Below are 23,190 nucleotides of genomic sequence, written 5' to 3' on the forward strand. Positions count from 1 at the left end.
ATTTTCTAATTTTCATGAATAGATTGAGAATGTCAGCTTCTATAAGTTAGAATCACGGAGTCTTACATATCTTCATATCCTCTCTGCCCCATGTCCAACAATTCCTCGAAAATAGTAGGCAATCTACATGTTTATCTGAATTCACCAAAAAAACTTTTTGGGGATACTAAAATCTACCTTCTCCAAAGGGTCTCTAGAAAAACAACTTATGTTTTGGTAATTAAGAGTGTTATTTTGAAGCTCTATGGAACCCACACTAACTGACCAAATATGTTTTCGTTATAAATAATATTTCAATATGTAGCCATTAAAAATGAAAATGAGACTTTCCTATTAGGTACAATAGTTACAACGGTTTAATCAGATGCATGTCTTTCAAAAAATCAATTGAAATCATTATACTTTGCCTTGCTAATGTACTGAGTGTCAAAAATAATCTAAATTGACAGATTTTTTTTTATGGGTAACTCCTAAGAAATATAAGAAAAACTTTTTTTTCACAGTGAGAAAAAAATAACTGTGTGTTGATAATGTAAGATGGAAAACAGAACTAAATGAAAAGATTTACTCGTAAGACAGCATTTGCAGAAGACCACTTATTATTCATGTACCCATCTAGAAATCATTGACTGGGCACCTATGTCACATCATATATGTCTGTGCAGAGGCTGTAAAGGTAAAGAAGGTGGAGTCTCCACCTTCCAGGAACTCACACTATAGTGAAGTCATAAAAGACAACACAAGTAGTAAAAGGACACTGGGGTTATCTCTGGCTGGGACAGCAGGGAAAAGAATTCACAACGAAGGTGACACTTGAACAGGGCTTTGGGTTTAAGCTTTATTCTGTAGATTTCAAGGCATTTGGGGGCCTGAACTAAAAACAAAACAACAACAACAAAAAACCCTGCTGTTCATTTTCAGAAAGGGATTTGGGAAAGAAGCTGCTTGTATAATAACAGTCAAGTGGACAGATGAGGATGGAGTATGAGGAACCAGATTTGGAAGATATTTGAATCAAGAAGAACATCAACATCAAGAATCAACAGGACTTGATGACAGATTTGATAAAGGGGGGCTGAGAAGAATGAGTCAAATGACATTTTTAGGCCTTTAATTTGCCAAGACAGATGATGACATTCAGTGGAATCTAGATTATCAGTTAACAGCTGTTTATTGAGCACCTTCTATGTTCCAGACATTATTCTAGACCCACAGTCTATTTTCACTGTAGTCAGGAGAGGCAGACAGTAAACAAGTGGATAATCTGAAATAGTGATAACCGTGATGGAGAAAATAAAACAGGGTTACGTGAGAGTGACTGGGGGAAGAGACACTTTAGCTGAGGTCCTCACGAAGACTGACACTTGAACTAAGACCTTAATGATAAGGGGGCAGGCAAGTGAGGCTCCAGTAAAGAAGGGGTAGAAAATGAAAAGGCTGAGCTAGGAAAGAGCTTAACATGATCAAGGGACAGAAAGGCAGCTGGTGGACGGGGATAGGGTTTGGGGTATGAAGAGAAATGAAGTCTGAGAGCACATGGAGCACCTTGTAGCCCACTGTAAAGAACTTAGCAGTGATTCCAGTTACAGTGGGCAGCCAGCATGTTTGAAGCCAAGGAGTGATGTGATCTGATTCAATTTCTGCAGGCTGTGAAGAGAACGGACTTAAGGGGGAAGAATGGAGGCAGAGAGTCTGGGCGAAAGTGGTGGCTTAAATTCCTAGCAGTGCCCATGTTGAGAAGGGGTTAGAGTCTGGATATAGAGAGGGAGAGGTGATAGGACTTACGGGTGGAACTGCATGTAGACTGTGAGGGAAAGAAAGGAACCAGGGGTACCTCAGGAGGTGTGATTCTAAACCACTATATAAAGGGTGGTGTTATTAAACAGTGATGGTGAAAACTTGAGCAGAGAGAAACTTCAGGGTGGTGGGGTCAGAAATCAATAGTTCTTCTTTGCTCAAGTAAAGGCTGAACTGTTTAGAAACTTGTAAGTGAAATGGCAGGTAGACAGCTGGATACAGTCTACAGCTCTGGGGTGAGGTCTATGTGGAGATATACTTTGGGAGTCATCAGACTCTTCAAAGATTTTAAAACCATGAGACTATATAAGACTCATCTTGACCCATGAAACATGAAGCAATGTTTGTGGTTTTAGATTTTTAAAGCAAGGAATAATAAATTCCATTTTGGACACTTAAGGTGGGGATAAGTGATTAGTTGGCTTTTCTGTGGTGAATCACACTAGCCTCTAAAAGTATTTTAGTATTACCCTCTTGTACTGACTTAACCCTGTCATCTCATTTGGAGTCTCCCTATTTCATTTCTGCTACATCAGTAAGCTCTTTGAGAGCAAACGGTGTCTTCCCAATCCCCAGCAACTATTCAGAGAGAAGGCACTTTTATCTGTTATACCATGAGTATAAAAATCCAGTCTTAATGGTTAAGAATTGATTGTATAGTGGAGAGACTAGGAAGTAGCACAATAATGAGCTAGTTTCAAATCTCTGAGGATCTATTCTCAAAAGTTTCTTTCCTTCAAAATTAATCTTGGAATTCTTCCTATCAATAAATCGACTTTGAAAAAAAATTGAGTTCCGCAGACATTTCCACTGAATCACCTACATAACTGAGCAGTTAAATTCAAGTAATCGCGGATGATTTCTAAACCATCTTGGTGGTTCTTTCCTAAAGCTCAAATATATCAACCTTTATTTCCTATCAAAGATGCTACTTATGTTCAGTACTCAATAAATATTTGAATACATAAAAGAGATCAAGATGCTTCAACATATAGACAGGAAATTTTTCTTTGTCCTTGTATCTTTTTTCTCAGTACTATATACTCAGCCCCTTGCACAGTGCATTGAATACAGTCAGTGCTTAATAAATATTTGTTGCATGCATTAATAAAAAAAACAATGCACAGTTTTATGGGAAAGATGGGTCTTTTCTTCTTCTACATCAATTTACTTCCCATGTAACTTCTTTAAATGTTTTTCTCTTGATTATAAAATATTTACTCACTGTGGAAAATATAAATACAAAAAAATCTCTCTTCTGGGCTTCCCTGGTGGCGCAGCAGTTGAGAGTCCACCTGCCGATGCAGGGGATACAGGTTCGTGCCCCGGTCCGGGAAGATTCCACATGCCACGGAGCAGCTGGGCCCGTGAGCCATGGCCGCTGAGCCTGCGCGTTCGGAGCCTGTGCTCCACAACAGGAGAGGCCACAGCAGTGAGAGGCCCGCGTACCGAAAAAAAAAAATCTCTCTTCTTAAGATGAATATTACTCTCTATTTATAACTCATGATTGTATTCATTCATTCAACAAATATTTTTGACTTCCTGTTCTGTGCTAGGCTTTGCGGATACGGTGATGAATCAAACAGGTCAGGTTCCCTGATGTCACTCCAGTGGTATGCAATACCCTCACGTTCTACATGTAGAATATAAGTAGAGGTGTGTCACCACATAGAAGGTTTCAAAATCCAAGGATATCTCTTCCACTCTAATAGTTAACATTCCCCCAAAGTCTTAAAAATGACTATTTCAGTGATTAAATAAGGTTAGAATGTTTCTACACAGAATATGAAAGTATGTGAACTACACTTTCACGTACCCACAAAGAGCAAATAATTTTCTCAGGTGGAAAAGAACAAAGGCCTTAGTCTTTTTACCAAACAATGTCAAGGAGTGTACTTCGATGGTGGAAATGCTAATGTAGGACAGTTCTGAATAAGTTATTTTCAAACCTTTCTCTATAGGTTCATATATTACCTATTTATTCAAATGTAATAGAAAATAATCTCTCAAGTAAAAATAATTCACATGTTTTAACTTCAGTGTTCTATTCCTCTATTTCCAACAGTTTCCATTAGCAGCACTGGGAAAAGCTTAGCACTTAGGAAGTCACTCCTACCTGCCATACTCTGATTTTCAGCAGATCACCTGTTCTCCTGATACCTAGGCACCTATTTGCATAGCAAGAGTGGAAGTTACTATTTATCCTCAGAGGTGTACATAATCACATTGACTTATTCGGTTTTACCCCAAAAGGACTCATTGAGTTTCACGTACCTCCAAAGTCTCACTGCCTTCAATGTCTGAAGTTTTGCCTCTTGCTGCCACTCTTTGCTCATGAGGTGTATCTCCTATGAAGCAAAAGAAAAAAATAAAACTTTACCATACCACTGTGGCCAAACTGTCTACTATTTATTTGAAATATCTTTTGCATGTTTCACACTGTGGAAGCAATTACTACTTCCTTTGTTACAAAGTAAACAAGTTAATATTTAAGAACAGTAATTTTATAAAGGTCACAGAAATCATCTGTAAATACATAGGTATACAATCTAAACCAGAAATGTATCCTGCTTCATATAGCTTTACTCTGGAAAAATCAAGTGAATTTATATTTTGTAAATCAAGTCATACTTCAAATAAACTAGGAAAACTTATAATTTGAAGATAAAGCAAATTATTTTCAAACATTAAAAGTCTTGGGGCTTCCCTGGTGGCACAGTGGTTGAGAGTCCGCCTGCAATGCAACTGTACAATCACTATTTCCTGGAATGCCATATCTGGCGATGTACAACTCAACAGTGAGAGGCCCGCAAAAAAAAAAAAAAAAAAAGTTCCTAATGCTTTTGTTTCAGTATGATTCTTTTAAAAAACCATTAACTGTTTTTTGTTTGTTTGTTTTTTTGCGGTACGCGGGCCTCTCACTGTTGTGGCCTCTCCCGCTGCAGAGCACAGGCTCCGGACGCGCAGGCTCACCGACCATGGCTCACGGGCCCAGCCGCTCCGCGGCATGTGGGATCTTCCTGGACCGGGGCACGAACCCGTGTCCCCTGCATCGGCAGGCAGACTCTCAACCACTGCGCCACCAGGGAAGCCCAGGAACTTTTAAATTATATCTATAGGATAATAGAGGTAATAGTTGTTAAGTGAAAAATTATGTGAACTTACGTTCATGACCCAGGATGTCAAACAACAATTTTTTTTTTTTTTTTTGTGGTACACGGGCCTCTCACTGTTGTGGCCTCTCCTGTTGCGGAGCACAGGCTCCGGATGCACAGGCTCAGCGGCCATGGCTCACAGGCCCAGCCGCTCCACAGCATGTGGGATCTTCCCAGACCGGGGCACGAACCTGTGTCCCCTGCATCGCCAGGCAGACTCTCAACCACTGCGCCACCAGGGAAGCCCCAAACAACAATTTTGATTTTTTAAACTTATTGTTTAAACTGACCATTTATTTGCACATCAGGAAGAATCTTGTTTTCAGAAATCCCCCTTGTCTCTGAAAGTTAGGGATAAGCTAATCAACCCCCAGTTCACAGATGGCAAAACCAATGCACAAGTTTAGTTTGCTTGGGTAAAGGCAATGAGACCACTGAGACCACAACAGCATGAGCAGACAAGGTAATGCAAGTCTCTGTATATTGACGTCAGGTGTGTTTAATAACTCACATGCCTGAGGTTGATACGGAAGTATGTGACATCCAATATGAAAGGTCATTTACTCAAGAAAGATTTTTTTTCACCTTTTAAAATGATTATTGGGCCATCCCCTAGCCATACGAACACTATTTGGCTGAAATCATTCAGCACAAAGTCTGTGCTTCCTTTGCCAGTTTCTAATTCCAAGGTGTGTATCTGTACCACACTTTCTCCATTTCTCCCTACTGCCTGAATAACCAGAAAGGTTATCAGCCAGTGCTCTTGACATCACACAACACATCTGCCTGGAAGCAACTGTACAACTGTACAGTTGTATCTGGCGATACATATCTGGCGATGACTCAGGACAATAACTGATTACAAGGAAAAATGCCATCTGCGAGATGATTCTCTATAAACAAAGGCACAAACTGAAACTACACAAACAACAAACAGAAAAGAATAGGTCACAGTGAAATATAACTTTTGAAGTTTTTTTCCTCCTACTGAAAAATTATTTGATCATGGTAAAAATTATTTGATCATGGTAAAAATTCAATTATTTTCTCTAACTTGTTATAACCCACATGAAAGTTAGATACTTCAACAATAAAGATGCATGTGATGAACGTGAAATAAGGTACTTTAGTTTTCAGACATCAGTTAATTCTAACTTATGTGCTGTATAGATTCAAAAATTTCATTTGCAAGTCAGCTGTTTAAAAGGAAGGACAAAAACAACAAAATAGATGCAAACTATTACATGTAGAATGGATAAACAACAAGATTCTACTGCCTAGCATAGGGAACTATATCCAATCTCCTGGGACAAACTATAATGGAAAAGAATACAAAAAAAGAATGTCTATATGTGTATAACTGAGTCACTTTGCTGTACAGCAGAGATTGGCATATTGTAAATCAACTATACTTCGATAAAAAAATGAAAAGAAACAATAAATATGTTCACAGTATTTACGTTTCATAATGTCTTGTTTATAACACAATTGATTCTCACTACAGCACAGCAAGACATCCTCCCCATTTCCCTCCTTCCACAGTTTACTGATGGCAGAGGTACTCAGGGACTCACCTAAAGTCTCCCAGGTAGAAGTCAGCCATAGTGGGAGCAGAGCCCAGTCTCCTGACATATCTGGGGGGGACTGTGTGGTCCCGTGGAAGGTTCCAACGGATGGCGGCTGAGGTGGGGAGAATCGAGCTCCTAAACTGGGGATCAGTGCGAAGAAGAGCCCAGGGCTCCGAAACCTGGTCCAACCCCACGGGCCCCCCTAACACTTCTCTCTACTCCATTTTTCTTCCACAGGCTCCATGGGTTATCTGGTCTCTTCCCTTTCCGCTGATAATGCCAAATACTCCTGATCAGAACAAGCCTCTGTCCTTCCTTCTGGTCCTTCAAGGCACACACACGGTCCCCTTGATACTTTCCCATAAGTTTGAAAGGCTGGAAACAGTTTTATAAGAGGCAAAATCCCTCTAAAACTACAGCTATGCAATTTTCTTGGTTTAATGTATAGTTTTTATTTAGAGTGAGTAAATGAGAAAGGCCGTATATGCATACTAATGAAGCTCTTTTAGAATTTAAAGGACTGAAGTGAAATTCATCTGTATTTTAGATTAGTGGGGCTACATAGTAAACATTTTAGGAATTGTGGGCCATATTGTCTCTGTTACAACTTCTCGACTCTATCATTATAGCCAGGAGCAGCCATAGATAATATACAAACCAATGCATGTGGCTGTGTTCCAATAAAATTTTGTTTACAAAAACAAGTTGAGTCAGGCTGTAGTTTCCAGATCCCTGTTTTAGAGAATATATATATATACTCCACCTTTTCTAGGATAAAAAGCTGAATTATGTTACATAAGGAAATGAGAAAGGGACATCATTAGCATATCATCATGATCCCATTCTACTGGGTGAATTTGGTCGAGGGAGAGGAGAAAAGTGATGAAGAGCGAGCACTAGGTACAAGGGAAAGTGAAAAGAGCAGAAACCCTCAGTGATGGGAGGGGGAACCTGAATGCCTGTCTGGATTACCCGGAGGAGATTTGTTTTGGGGAGGGGTGGTGGGTGAGTAAGGGAGCACCTTCACTCCTTAGGCCGCCTTCAATGTGGAGGAAACTCTAGTAACATTCACCCCAGCCTCCATCCACTCTCCAATCCCCGGGTTGGTGATCTGGAAAGACTCAGCTGCACATGGTTCTGCCCTCCCCCTTCTCGTGGGGAGGACCAGAGAGAACTGGGCTCTGTCTGCTCTGACCCTCCACAGGGGCCTCCTCCCACTTGGGGAAGCCTGCCCCAGCCCAGAAGATCCTGTAACAGGATGGAGTTCAATCTAATTCTGGGGTTCAGATTAGGAAACCCATCTGCTCCTTGATGGAAGCCACATTCTTCAACACTAGCTTTATAGGCAATAAAGATGAGAATTTGGTCTCCATCTGTTTTTTGGTTTTTTTTTTTTTTTTTACTAAATTGGCCAGATCTTATCTGGGTAAGAAGGGTGTTATTATTGGAACGCCCTAGAGTCCAACAAGACTGGGAATGGGCTGGTATGGACAGAATTGGAGCCTGCCTACATACGAGAAGCTGTGAATACAGAAATCTGTTTTCTTTCTTTTATTGGAGAGGAATTATCTAGAACTTCATATCTGAGAATGCAGTCTACAAAACACTAGTTTCAAGGAGTTTGCATGGAAAAAATATTTCTGTGGTCAAAAGTATGAGAAAAAGCTACAGAATGCATTCCCTTACAACTGATTTCCAATGCACTGTAACATATTAAAGCCTATGAGAAACTCTTCAGTAAAGAAAGTAAAAAAATGATTTCCCAATGTTTTTGACTATAAAGCCACTTTATTCATTGGATACCTATTAAACATCTTGCAGAGTGACACACTATGGGAAATGCTGATAGAACATTTCTGAAGTTAAAACTGAATATGAAATATATTATTTTTACCAGAATTTTAAGAAGACCCTCAACATTGCCAAATGTGTTATTTAGCTCTTGAACATTCATTTTATACAATGTTAACTCACACTTATTTTCCTTTAGATGATTCTTTTCACAACTCTCTGTTAATTCATTTAATTGCATTTGAGGCAGACTTGCAGAATGGACTGCATTCTATTACAAGATTCTGATTCCAGAATAGCTGATAATCTACAGAGGAGAAAAGGATAGCCAGACACCTTGAAGACATAGGAGAAAGCCCCAGTGCTCAGAAATATCTCCCCCACAAATTCTACCAATTACAGATTCATTAGGGTTAATGAGCTCCTCTTTTAAAATGCAAATACCCTCTGGGAGTGTTTGCTTATTAGTCATTCACCAAGTGAAGTAGTGGAAAGAACAGTGGAATGGCCCCTCCATTAACTCCTTTTCATTCTTCAGTCACACACTCATTATCCAAGGCGGCCTGGCACTGCGGCAAGAGAATGGCTTTGGAAATGAAAGAACAAAACCCAACTCCTTTACCAAATCCATGACCTTGTGCAAGTTACTTCTTCTCAGACCCTCAATTTCCTCATCTGAAAAATGGGAATCATGATACATAATAAAGCTATTATACAGATTAAATGAGAAAACATGTTAAACACTAATTTCAGAGAAGAAGGGAGAGAAGCCGGGGCAAGATAAACATTTTGTCAGGTGTTGGTGTCAACTGCTGCTCTGCCTTTGTGAGTAGCGGTTGCCATGATCTTCAGCATAGCAGAGGTGAAAGAAGAAGCCCTCTCCCGCTATCTCATTTAGTGCCCGTGGCAGTGTTGTGCGGTAGGCTTTGTTATATCCTTTTAAGAATGGCAGACCTGGTGTTGGAATCCAAGTCTGTCGACGATGCCAAATCATCACATAATACCATGCAGCTTCCCATTACTTATCAAAACTTGAGTGAAGTTATCCAACTCAGTTTCACACGCTTTACATTTAAGTCTCCTCCAGTTCAGTTGCATTTTCCCTTCCACTTTTTCTAATACTGTGCACTTGCTCCCCATTTTCCACTATAATGAAGAAAGGAGGGATAAAGAGAAAACCAAAGTACTAATTGCTGAAGACATGCTCTGCCCAGGAGCCTGCTGCAGTCAGGCCAGGATTCTGAAGACAACTGTGACCCTACAAGAAAATAAGCCAAGAATAGGAACACCTCAGCCATAGAGGGAGGAGTGCAGTCAGCAAACTAATGGAGGAAAAGGTTCAAGCTGACTAGGAATGAAAGAAAAACAAATTAAAATGGCACCAAGAACATATTAAATTAGCATACCAAAATTATTACACCCAAATTCGTTAAGGATGCTTACAACTAACACACTGGCATCATTCTGATAATGAAGTGAATATTCAAGTAGACATCTGTTGATTCAACTGTATGTGGGAGAGGGACAATAAGAAAGATAATTCTACACACACACTCACTAAGGGCTTATAAAAAGGACTATAAATGGTTGTTAAGACATGAAGAAAAATTAAAATTAAGGGTTCGGTGAAAGAGGCAATGTATTTTATAAGGTATCTGTGGATTTTAATTTTAACATGTATTTATATACAACTTTTAGGCATCATGTTAGATTTCAACATTATGACTGCTATTAAAAATCATACAGCTAAAACTTTGCTTACTGCATTGAAAGCTTAGGGTCACACTGGACACTTAAAGGCACTGACTCACAGAAGTAAGAATACCAGCAAATCCAACTGAAGTCAGACGTACTGATCAGTCCTCCTGGCCTGCTCTTAATTAACTTGTCCCAGGATTCCACAGATTTCTTTAGTTCTGAGTCTTGTCACTTTGCAGCTATGAGTAAAAATTTTTCTGGAAGATTTTAAGCAATCCAAAAACATCAATTAAGTATTTAACACTATGTTAAACAGTTAAGCCCAGGCATTCTTTTAGGCTGGAAGACTAGAAACTCAAAAGGCCAAATTAACTTTGTACTTGTACATTTGTACAATATTGTATCACGCTGTACAAATATGCATTCAAAGGTTTTCTGTTAATAGCTTTCTTAAATCAGAGTAAATTTACATACTGCAAGAGTACGTTGGGCTGATCATTCCTGACCCTGAATCCCAAAATGATGCTGAAAGAAAGCTCTACACAAAGGGCGGCTCTGAGCAGTCCACTGACAGGTTCTATAGGCCCTGCTGCAAACAAACAGGATTGACACAAAAAGGATTTTCAGTGTGTATGGTTTGAAACATAAATCTGTAAATAGGAAAAAAAAAAAAAAAAAAGGCTCACTCTACCACTTTATCTGGTATCCTGAAACAAAGACTCAAATGTTCTGCCTGTTGTAGGTGAAGATGATGGCATTGATCCATCACCAATAATGCAAACTAGGCTGGAGATCACTGGCATCAAGTCACTCACTCTCAGGAGTGTCCAGTCTCCTTTCCAACCAATAGAATAAACCTGTAGAATTACTTGTTGGTGTCAGGAGTTCTGCTCAGTCAGTTTTCCACACAGAAAAATAAGTGACCCCATGAGAGCAAATGTGTGTTTCAACCTATAGCATCAGTTGGTCTAATCAGAGATACTAGGTAGGTAAGCTGTCAATCTCTTGAAACTGAGTTCTTACATTGATCAAAGAGTTGTAGTGTAACAGAAATCTGCAAAGAAAATTTCTAGCAGAAACAATAAAAGCAGTATATGAAACATTACAATCAGCTTCACGTTGTTTCATTCATTCAACAAATATTTGTTAAATACCTATTTATGTGCCATATTATCATGCTGGGCACCATGTGAAGTATAGCAATACCATTCCTGCCCTCCCAGCATTTACCTTCTAGAGGGCATTTCAGCCAAGAAAATGGAAATCACAAAAACTGGTTGTAAAGATTAGCCCAAAACTGAAAACTATGGGAGTACCAAATCAACTAAGGAATAGAAATCTGAATGAAGCACACTGTGGAAAAAGTGGCCAGCTATAACAAAAACAAGCTTCATATTAGGGCTTTTCTTCCCTCCAGGTCCCTTCATTAAAAATAAAGTATGTATCAGTCAGTATCATTACTTTTAATGGAAGTCAAATATATAAACATGCTCTTGTATCACACAAAAGTTTGAAGAGAATATTTCTAAAAATACCAATATTACTTGAAGAAAAGTTGGTATTAAAAAAATGAATCACTTGCAAATCACAACTAGAAGCAAAGCCACACGTGGTGGATGTGATGAGGTGGCACGATGTGATGACTAGATGAAGACAAAGAGTTTGCTTTCAAAATGCAGAAGAGGCTGGTTGGTTTTACTGAAGATGTCACACTTCTCATTTAGTTATACAGTATAAGTGTGTGACATTACTGTCCTGAGGGTCACAATATGTCATACTTAAAATGCTTATATAAGACAAGAGATTTGGTCCCTTTAAGAACTCAGGTAAAACTAAACACCACAAGGTCTGAGGGAGAAAGTCCTGATCTGTTCACTGGTCTACTAACTATAAGCAAGTAAAGAGCAACAGTGAATCACCAATTAGACTCCTGAGGATGAAGGTCCCTGACTGGGCCCAGGTCAAAGCTGAGGATTGCAAACTCAGGGCTGGCCATCCTTTGTTATATTTATGGAACTTTTAGTTGGGCTATAATATACAGACAGAATGGAAAAGAAAGTGGATCATGGGCTAGCCTGGGATGAATGTGCCTTAAGGGAAAGCAGGGGCTGAAAGTAGCAGAGAGCAGGGCCTTCATATGCATCAACAAGTAAATTATGAGACATCTCCTTGCCAGTGGGGCACCACACCTCACATTTCAGTATGTGTAAAAATCACCTGAGGTGCAAATTCCTGATTCTCACAGAAGATTCAGACTTGTGAAGTTTAGTGAAGGGCCTAAAAATCTAAATTTTTAGTAAGCATTCCAGGAGATTCTAATGTAGTTGATTCACAAACAATTCTTTGAGAAACACTGAGATAAGCTGACTGAGATAAGCTTACATGGCTGACAGATTATCATCTGCCTAATTTTGGGAATGACTGTCCCCTCCCTCCTTTTCTCTTTCCCTCTCACGTTGTTTAAATATTTAGAGAGTACGTACATATCTCTGTGCTAAAGTTGGGGCCCAATATGTTCCCAAAAGAACTGAAAGCAGGGTCTTGAAGAAATATTTGCACACCATGTTCATAGCGGCATCTTTCACAAGAGTCAAAATGCGGAAGCAACTGAAGTGTCCATCAACAGATGAGTGGATAAACAAAATGTGGTATATGAATACATACAATGGAGTATTATACAGCCTTTCAAGGAAGGAAATTCTGACATAATGCTTAACATAGATAAACCTTGAAGGAACTGTGTCAAGTAAAATGTCAGTCACAAAAAGATACATACTGTATGATTACTTTTACATGAATGCCTAGAATAGTCAAATTCATAGAGATAGAAAGTAGAATGGTGGTTGCCAGGGGCTGGAGGGAAGAGGAAGTGGAGAGCTGTTGTTTAATAGGTAGGTAGAGAGTTTGAGTTTTGCAATATCAGAGTTCTAGAGACTGACTTACAACATTGTGAATGTACTTAACAAAACTGAACTGTACATTTGAAAATGGTTAAGATGGTAAAACTTATGTGTATTTTACCATAATTAAATATAAAAATTTTAAAAATGAGATGTGCTATTCTCTATTTAGAGCAATAAAATGGTAGAAGTTAAAGGTAAGTCTACTGCTGGTCAATACTATATTTTACAACTTATTTTAGTTCTGTTCTAATTAAGTATTTACATACAGATGTTATAATTAGTATTTATTCCATATTTATGTTGTTATTTAAATACATATATATATATTTAAAGAATAAAAGAAAAACCAAGTGAAGCAAAATGTGTGTTTTCTTTCTTTCTGCTACAGAATTCGTTATGGCTCAATAAAGGGCCTGCCTACAAGAGACAGTTTGAACACACTTTGGCCACCCTGTACTAGTACAATAATGCTGTTTCTGTCGATGTGTATCTGCAAACTTATTTGTATATACATTACCAGGTAACAAGGTAACAACACAATGGTAACAATACTGAATATCAACATGCTATACTTTTTTTAAAAAAATCTCAACTGTTGGTCATAAAAATTGAAAATTTTGAATAACTTGAATCAAGAAATCTAAAATATAAAGTACTAGATAAATAGATGAAGCACAATTATAGGTCATACAAAACTTCAGAGCTAATATGCCTATCTTTTAAACATCTACTGCAAAACACCTAAATTTCCTCTTAGGAAGAGATATTTTTCAAGCCCCTTAAGCCTTGATGTCACTAGGATGGGGCGGGGAGGTGGCTGACAATGAAATCCAGGCTTTGGGTGGATGAGATCATTATCAACAAATAAATTCTAAGGTCCCCACTGCTGGCTTGAATTTTCTTCCCACAGGAATCCCACCAAACCCGAGAAGTTAAGAGAAGGAAAAGAAGAAGAGAGTAAGAGGGTAGGAGTCAGTGGACAAATCAGACTTCGAGAGCCCAACACTGGTAGATCCTAATCTAACAACGAGGGGACACTGATGTCAGGAGCTCCAAAATAGGTTGACAGCACAAAATCAGAAAGGTGTAAGGGCAGAAACCCATTAGGAAGAAAGGAGTGCCCCGGTGAGAACGAGCAGATGGCATGGCTAAAAAGTATGAGAATTTACTTGAGGACAAGGTGAAAAGTGATGATGGGAAGAGCAAGGATCACTCTTTGCCTGCAATATTCCTCCACCTAGACCTTAACCAGCTGATGTGTACTCTTACCTTCACATCTCACTACCTCACGACCCAGTAGAACCCATGCCCCCTTCACATGCTCCCATTTATTCTCATTCTCCAAAGCACTCCCCACATTCTCATTTAATTATTTGCACTTACTTGTTTAACAGTTGTTGTTTCCACTAGACTGTCAGCTCCACCAGGACAATGACGTGTTTATTTGCTACAATATCCTCAGCACCTAGTACAGTAGCTGGCACCCAGTATGTACAATGGTAGGCCCTTATGAAATCGCTACTGTTTGACTGACACATTACAGCAAATGTGGCCTTGTCATGAGGCGGGTGGCACACGGCTTCAGAAATACAAGTTTCTGATGAAACTATGGGATAAATAAAGGAAGCTAAAGAGGATGCACTATGATTGGTAAAAGGAAATAAGTTTATTAATAGCACTTAGAATTCGGTGAAAGGTAGAGGCTGAACAAAAAGGCTTACGGAGACATCAATAATCACAGCTCTGTTGTAAAGTTTGGACAGGATTTCTGCAGAGAAGAGATTTTACCAGGTTCTATGTAGTTACAGTGAGTTTGAGAAAACTGCATGAAATATAAGAGGTGGCTAAGGTTCCAAAGGAATTCTGATGAAGTATTTTATGTATCTTATTGTATTTAATGCTGTATTTTAAAGGTTACTACTGATGCGTATTTGGCAAATTTTAAAATGCCTTCTTTAAAAAACATAGTACTGCAGTAGAAATATGTACTAACGTATTTGTGATATTTTAAAAATTCCTCTAAAAATAGTTTTCATGTTCAAAAAAATCTGCAGTTCTTTCAGTTTGTAAAGAAGAAATCATTAATTTCAAGCCTGGTTTAACAATAAAACCATTTGTCACTTTTAAGTTATGAAAACTGTATTATGTTTATGTACTTAAAACTTAAATGTCTAATTTATTACCACAAAATTCTACAGTATTTCTGAGTTTCATGAATTCGATATTCTTGAAATTAGAATTTGTTTAGTAAATCCCTATTATATACTTATATCTTCATGACAGTGATTTCAAATAAATTCAGTAGTCTTCTAGGGGCTGGCTCAGTGAAGTTAGAATTCATCCGGACATGTGCCTAATTGCAACATGTAAAAAAAAATTCCAATCTTCAATAACATTTTTTTAAGGCTTAAAGAACTATGATAGAATAGACATATGCAATCTATTAAAAGAACTTAATTTGGCTATTATGTCTTGATTTGATTCCAGTTTTTTCCTAATTATAAATTTTTTCCTCATTGATCTGTTTTTATCCTGTACCTAGAAAGAACATAAAATGTACACTTTTAAAATATGACATTTAACACCTGCCCACCTCCCTTTTCCCATCTCCTCTTCCCCTCTTGTTGATGGTGGTATCTGGTCTTAGATAGGTTGAAGGCACAGGGTTCCCTCCAAAAACCACTACTGATACCACTGCAAAAACAAGACAGCAACAACACAATGTAGAGAGGTTGGCTTGCTTCCCTCTCTTCTAACTGCATGTTCAAAAATAAGCTTTTATTGATCTTAAACATCTGTGAGATGACTCATACATTGGTTTATTTTTTATATACATGTATACACACAGTATTTCAAATTGAAAGCAACATCTCAATGGATCAAGAATATTAAGTGCTGTTGTCTATAACAGACTAGAAAATTTTTAACTGTAAAAATGAAACATGCACATGTTATTTAAAATGCACAGTAAAGAAAACCCATTGGTGTTGTGTTTTTCTTGTATGCCAGTAATTAAGCCACTACTGTTGGCACTGTTTGGTTTTCTATTTTAACGCTGAAGGAGTGAAAGTATTTCCTATATTTATGAATTTACTATGAAAATCTTGGCAAAAAAAGAAAAAAAATGTCTGTCTAAAATGTGTGGGTGAAAACTGTTAATCAAGTGTGTTTCTACTTTTTTTCCCCCCAAGTTGGACACCATCTGTAAACCCTAGCTTGCTTCAGGGGATTTCACTGTTATATAAAATCAGTAAAATTAAAATGGAGTAGTTGTATATATGCAACATTGTGTACAGAGGGGAGATACTGAATAGTATTAAACATTTTCGTCTTCCTTTACCCTTTACCCCCTACCTAATATCTAGTCTACTTTTTAAAATTTCAAACTTCACTGCTCTCTGAATTGATAATTCCAATTTTCATATTGTTATTGGAAACCATATCTAATAAAGGTTTTCGTTATTCCCATGCACAGTATGGAAATTCTCGTTTGCTGAGGTTTTGTTTAAAGAAAATGTATTGGCATGTATTTGAGAACAAGTTTTATTGTCTCCTCTGTCATACAGTTCAAACTAATCTACGTTTATGGATTTTTGACTGAAATGAAAGACCTTAAGATTAAACTATATTTAATATTAAAAAAAGAAAAGAAAAGACACACTATTAACCAAGCAGCTCTGTTTTGTGAAGCTGTCTAAGAGTAGTTGCTTCATTCAAATCAACATGTCTCAATCAAATTTATCCCCTTCTCCCACTCGCCACTTTGACCACCTCCAGACTTAATGAAGCAAACCTCCCTCTTGCAGCTATCATATTCCCTCTCATCACCCTATAAAAAAGCACATCAACCCTAGTGAGTGCAAGGCCCCCGAAACCAGAGCACAGGAGCAACAGACAGAGCATCTCAATCTAAGGAAAAAGCAAAACGTAGCTCTCCCCACCCGGCTTCTTGAAGGGGAAAATACTAAATGCTTACTTCTCTGTATGGTGCCAGCTGATCTGTAGACCATGCATCTACCGACCCATCTCTTTGCAAAAGAAGTTGCGAAGAAAAGCATAAAAAGAATATAGTTTTTTGTTAAGCCTGATTTTAAGATTACAGCAAATAGTGTGCTTAAGAAGTTGTTTCTCAGACTGGGAGACAGTATATAGTAGTGGGATAAATAGTTGGAGAACTTAGATTCAGGCCCCGAGTTCTCAAAACCGTAAATGGACCCATCCATATTCAAATATCAGTAGAAGACAAAAACATGATACTGTGGTCTGAACGTTTCCCCTCAAAATTCAAATGTTGACATCCAAAACCCCAAAGATGATGGTATTAGGAGGTGAGGCCTTTGGGAGGTGTTTAAGTCACAAGGGTGGAACCTTCAGGAATGAAAGAGACCCCACAGAGATCCCTAGCTCTTTTCACCATGTAAGGACATGGCGAAAAGGCCTCGGCTCTGAACCAGGAAGAGGACCCTCACCAGAAAGCAACAATGCTGGCGATGTGATCTTGGACTTCCCAGCCTCCAGAACCGTGAAAAATAAATTTGTTATTTATAAGCTACCTAGTCTCTGATATTTTGTTACAGTAGCCTAAACAAAGACACGTTCCAAAATCAAAATAAATAAATTATTTGCGGCTTAGCTGTCATTCCTGGTTATCCAAACTGTTTCCCTACAAGATTAAGCTTGTCTTTTTTTTTACGGTGTGCGGGCCTCTCACTGTTGTGGCCTCTCCCGTTGTGGAGCAGAGGCTCCGGACGCGCAGGCTCAGCGACCATGGCTCACGGGCCCAGCCGCTCCGCGGCATGTGGGATCTTCCCGGACCGGGGCACGAACCTGCGTCCCATGCATCGGCAGGCGGACTCTCAACCACTGCGCCACCAGGGAAGCCCTAAGCTTGTCTTTTTATTTCCCAATTTCTATGGGCAGAACATTTTTTTTTCGGTCAGTCTAGCTAGCTAGCTAGCTATCTGGGTCTTTCTTCCTTTTCTTTCTCTTCCTAATTAATTGAGTCCCAGCAAGGTAAGAAGGGGCAGGAAGACGAAGAGCTAGTGAGGAGAGCGGGGAGGCTGAGGCAGCAGTGGCCTGGTGCAGGCTACTGAAGATGGGCCTGGGTCATCTCACTGTGCCATGAAGTGCTCGAAGAAGGAGGGCGACGATATGGAGGGGCTTCTGCTGGCCCAAACTGGTCCATTTTAAGCAGCATAATAGATAATGATAATAACAGATTATAATCCATTAGACTATCCATGAATAAATGATAAATGAGCATCTACAGCTTTGATGGTTAATTTCCTGATGTTGATAACTGACGCAGGAGGTATCCCTGCTTTGGGGAAATACACACTCAAGTATTTGGAAGTAATGACATACCATATTGTTAATTTATGTTCAAGTGGTAAAACAATAAGCTCTTTGTACCATTTTTGCAAATTTTCTACAAGTTTGAAATTATTTCAAAATAAACGGAAAATAAATGAGAGGATTATAGTTAGGAAGGTTAGAATACATAGACATGATATAAGGATAAAGACAGAGACAGTGGAAGAGATTTCAATGGCTCCTTTAACCCATCAACTAAAACAGAACTAATCCTTTACCCTTCTCACCTTTTTACCATTTTCACTCATAAGTGAGTGAACGTAGTAAGTGTAGTTACCCAGGGATGTTTCACGTGTAACAAAAACTCTAACACAATTCAGATAATTAAGGAATCTTTCTAAGAAGGAGGGGCAGAAACAAATTTAAAAATACATTCAGATAATACAATAATGTGCAACCAGGCTAGTTGTGTTTATTTTCTTATATAGCACTTTTCCTTAAAAGATTTTAAGCAAATATGATTTTTCTACTCTTCAAGGAAATTGTGACAGCTTGAATGGAGAGGCAAAATCTTCGCAACAACTTTATGAAGAAGAAATAATTTTGCTTATTTAACAGGTGAAGAAAATAATGAAAAAGAGATTTTAAAGTTCCTAGCATCATAAAATGCCTAAGTGGTAGAGCCAGTATTCAAACTAAACTCTGTCTGGGTTCAAGACCCACATCCCTTCTCACAGAATTGTAAAAGGAAACAGTTAATCCTGACTTCTCTCCTTGAACAATATCCACCTTCAGAATGGCATACTCTCATAGGCAAACACGATCCATTTATCATCTTAAATTTCTTCTTTACTTAGCCTCCTTTCTGTGAATATACTAAATGAGAGTAGACAGAGTGCAATGTCTATTTCTGGTTTCATTTCGCTTAAGGAGAAGTACTGACCGCTTTATAACATTGTGCAAAACAAAGTGAATACCACAGGGTCCCGATTGAAGCAGTTTTGTTTTTGGTTTTTTAAGTAGGCAATTGATGCAATTGTTTCTGGCTCTGATGTTTTATTTCTATTTTCTCTTAAGGACTTAGAACCAGTTTTACACCTCTCTAATGAAAGCATATCACTTTACTTCAACAATTTACAAGAGTTCATCTTTCAAACTAAAATTTGGTAGTTAAGACACAGAAGCAACCTTTGAGCTTATCTTGGCTACTATCCTCCATCCCTACTTTCAAACCCATTTTATAAGTGAGACATAGAACATGATGTCTTTACAGTCCACTCTCATGCTCACCTTCCAGCCCCAAAGCTTAACAAACACCCACAGAAACACCCCCCACAGAATCCACCTTTTTAAAAAGGTAATTTCTATTCTACAAACAATAGGGATTCTTATTCTCATACTGCAATTCTACTGTCATACAGAGTGAATTCTTTTTATTTTGACAAAGGAAATGTGTATTTTATAACACCAGCCTTGGCTTACAGACCACTTAGAGCAGGTTACAACAATCTATAAGTGACACAACCTAGTTTCATTTTACAAATAAGACAAGATAGTACAACGAGCTTGTTTCTTACAAGGATTAAATGAGACTCTAAGATAGCAAAACTACCATCTCAAAGGAGGACAGTTCATTTCTAGATCAGGTTTGGCCACTGAGTGTGTGTCCATGCAAGAGATTATACACCAGACATTCTGCTATTGTTGCTGATGTAGACACAGAAAGTCAATAATGTGGATTAACGAGGATTAATGTATTATTTTCTGATTACATTTGAGACTCAAGTTTCTAGGTACTTAAAACTATTCTTAAGATTAAACAAAAACCCTACAGTTTAAAAGGAATAAAAAAGGAAAAAAATAACTTTAAAAGTTTAAAAAATTAAAAGTGAACTATTTAACTGAGAAATTTTTATTTTTATTATATGCGCAAGAGCTTGTATATACATGACCTAGACATACTGTCTTACCTCTGAGAAGAAAGTGATATATATATAAGACAACCTGTGTCACAAACAAGTGTGTCTCACATGTATACATGTGTAAAGGTTTCAGATAGATAAATGGTATATGGAGATAGAGAATCATGAGAATTATCCAGAACAGAAAGGTACATGAGAATACAGGGAGTAAAAAAATCTGAAAAAAAACCCTGAAATTTTTCCTTTTTTCTCATTTACCCTGAAGTTTATTTTCCATTAGTATTAAAAAAACTTCTTCTCAAACTACTGTATTCCTATAAAAAAAACAGAAGCAGAAGAGAGAACAGATAAGAAAAGGGAAACTTTAAAAATGAGAGAATGGAAATAAACTTAGAGTAACAAAAACGGTAAATGTGGTTTTCATCGTATGAGTAATTTGCCTAATGTAATGAGAGATTATTTTCACATTTAAAATTTTCTCCATTAGTTTTATGTTTAACTCTGTAATTTCCTTCTTCATTCAAAAAAATAAGCTAGAGAAAATGGTTTGAATTTGACAAAGATGCATGAAAAAAATGGAGTTTTGCAAATGATCAGAATTCTACAATTCTATTTTAAAAATAGTTTTCCAGGTTACTGTTTTTCTATTCCTTTATTCCAGGTATAAATTTCTCCCTTTCTGAATTCAGAAATTAAATGGCCCCAATTCCCAAAGCACTTATGGTCCAAAACCCAAACAAAAACTGTTAGCATTAATAACAGCTCAGTAAGGAAGAAGAATACAAAATGAATATATAAACTCAACAGCTTTCAAATAACTAGTTATAAAATATAATGGAAGGAAATTACCCAATTCCAAAAGGCCACAAAATGTAAAATATTTGAAAGTAACTTTTCTTTTTTTTAAAGAAAGAGGTCCTGTGTGAATAAACCTATAAACTTTACTGAGTGACATTTAATAAAAATACTTGAATAAATGGAGAATCATTCCTAGGTAGTATTATATAAACATAAATGTGTCAATTCTTCCCAGATAAGTGTATAGAAATATCAGTGAGGTAATTCCAATAAAATCCCTACTGAATTCGGCAATGTATTTAAAAATTTTACTAGTAAAAATTTAAGAAGAACAATCAAGCAAGATAATTTTTTGAAAAAAAATAAGGATATGGGGAAATTTGTGCCCTACACACTTAAATTTTTAAAAATCTCAATTAATTAAAACAATAATGAGGGCTTCCCTGGTGCACAGTGGTTGAGAGTCCGCCTGCCAATGCAGGGGACACGGGTTCGTGCCCCGGTCTGGGAGGATCCCACATGCCGCGGAGTGGCTGGGGCCGTGAGCCATGGCCGCTGAGCTTGCGCCTCCGGAGCCTGTGCTCCGCAACGGGAGAGGCCACAGCAGTGAGAGGCCCGCGTACCACAAAAAACCCAAAAAAACAAAAAAAAACAATAATGAACTGTAAAGAAGATAGATCAATGACAAAAAAAAACTCAGAAACAGACCCTAGGATATAAAAGAATTTAGTACATTCAGTTCATGTCGACAAAATTTTATTGAATACCTATGTGTCAAATACTGTGCTAGTAGGAAAGGAAACCAGTAAAACATTTCTTGAAAGCTATTTGGCAATATGTATCAAGAACTTACACACTATATGATTCATTTACATACATTTCATACACACAAAACAATCTATGTGGTTAGAAGTCAGGATAATTTGGGGAGTTGGGTGAAGTGACTGAAAGGGGTTGGTTGGGGGGAGATTCTAGGATTCTGTCATTTCTATTTCTTGATATGGATGCTAATGACATTTTATGAAAAGTCAATGAACTCGTCATTTGTATATGTTTCTGTATGTAAGTTATTCATCAATAAGAAGCTCTTCAAAATTAATGACATGAAAAAAAAGTCCATTAAAGTAGAAAAAAATCAGGCTACAAAACTACATAAAATATAGTCTCAGTTTTGTGAACAAAAGAATAGAAAAGAAAAACTGCTAGAAGGAAAACTGGTAGGTATAAGTTGGGGGGTTGGGAAGGATTAGAGGAACTAATAAGAGACAGGGAAAGCCCCCTATAGTATCTTATCAAAGAGTCATTTCTTAGGAAAGCTTGGTTTGAAGATATGGTGGTGGCTAGAGTGTATGTGGAGTAAAGGGGAATGGTTCTAAGACAGGAAAAGCCTGATCCTGTTTAAGCTCTGATGGAAAGAGTCAATGGAGGGAAAAGCACAGAAAATATATAGATAAAGGGCAATAATGCCTCTTAGCAGGCTGGTAAGCATATACAAAAGAAGCAAACTCAGAAAGGGAGCAGGAAGGTTCTGACTACTATATATATACAAAGCTATTCTTTTTCATAGAGCTTTGCTAATTAATATGTCAAAAAACTTGTCAATTGCACTCTCCATGTTTATCCATTTGTAGTCTTTCATGAGGCCTTCAGATGATATTATCTGGATCAGTCAACTGTTGTTAAGAGTTTTAGCCAGAGGATAACCTATCTCTTACTTCAAAATACTTTGGGTCAAAATAAAGACCAGGTCAAGTATAATGATAGCCAGTCCGGTGGCAAGTGGCATTTCTACATTACACCTGTGTGACTTGAAGCAAGTTATTAAACCTCACTGTGCCTGAGTGGTCTGATAAGAAAAATGAAAAACACAGTAACAGGTTGATAAGAGGCTTAAATGAGATCATCCACATAAAATGCTGAGCCCAACATGTGGCACAGAGGAAACCCCCTCAAAAACTATAAATTTCTATCATCACTTATTTTTTTTAAGTCTGGGGAAGAGTTTCTAAGATGTCTGCAGATCTAGAAATAGCAAAACAATAACAGAACATGATAGGTAATGAAGCAGCAGCTCCTAATTCACAGTAAACAATCTTAGCAAAGAATATGCTTTCTCTCAACTTTTTTTTTTTTTTTTTTTTCAATACTCGGGCCTCTCATTGTTGTGGCCTCTCCCGTTGCAGAGCACAGGCTCCGGACACGCAGGCTCAGTGGCCAAGACTCACGGGCCCAGCCGCTCCGCGGC

At 37.9% G+C, this 23,190-nt stretch overlaps 1 protein-coding gene across 3 annotated transcripts in view; it reads right to left on the bottom strand.

Annotated features, from left to right (window-relative positions):
• UMAD1 (UBAP1-MVB12-associated (UMA) domain containing 1) overlaps positions 1–23,190 on the bottom strand; it is a 232,207-nt gene that overhangs the window by 72,194 nt on the left and 136,823 nt on the right. For all 3 annotated transcript variants that reach the window (XM_024766978.1, XM_024766977.1, XM_024766979.1), the window contains one exon: positions 4,072–4,145. In XM_024766978.1, the coding sequence (XP_024622746.1) occupies positions 4,072–4,145 (74 nt within the window). The remainder of the gene's footprint in view (positions 1–4,071; positions 4,146–23,190) is intronic.

The sequence above is a fragment of the Neophocaena asiaeorientalis genome, unplaced genomic scaffold (genome assembly GCF_003031525.2).
Source record: "Neophocaena asiaeorientalis asiaeorientalis breed wild unplaced genomic scaffold, Neophocaena_asiaeorientalis_V1.1 scaffold70, whole genome shotgun sequence".
Taxonomy (NCBI): Eukaryota; Metazoa; Chordata; class Mammalia; order Artiodactyla; family Phocoenidae; genus Neophocaena; species Neophocaena asiaeorientalis.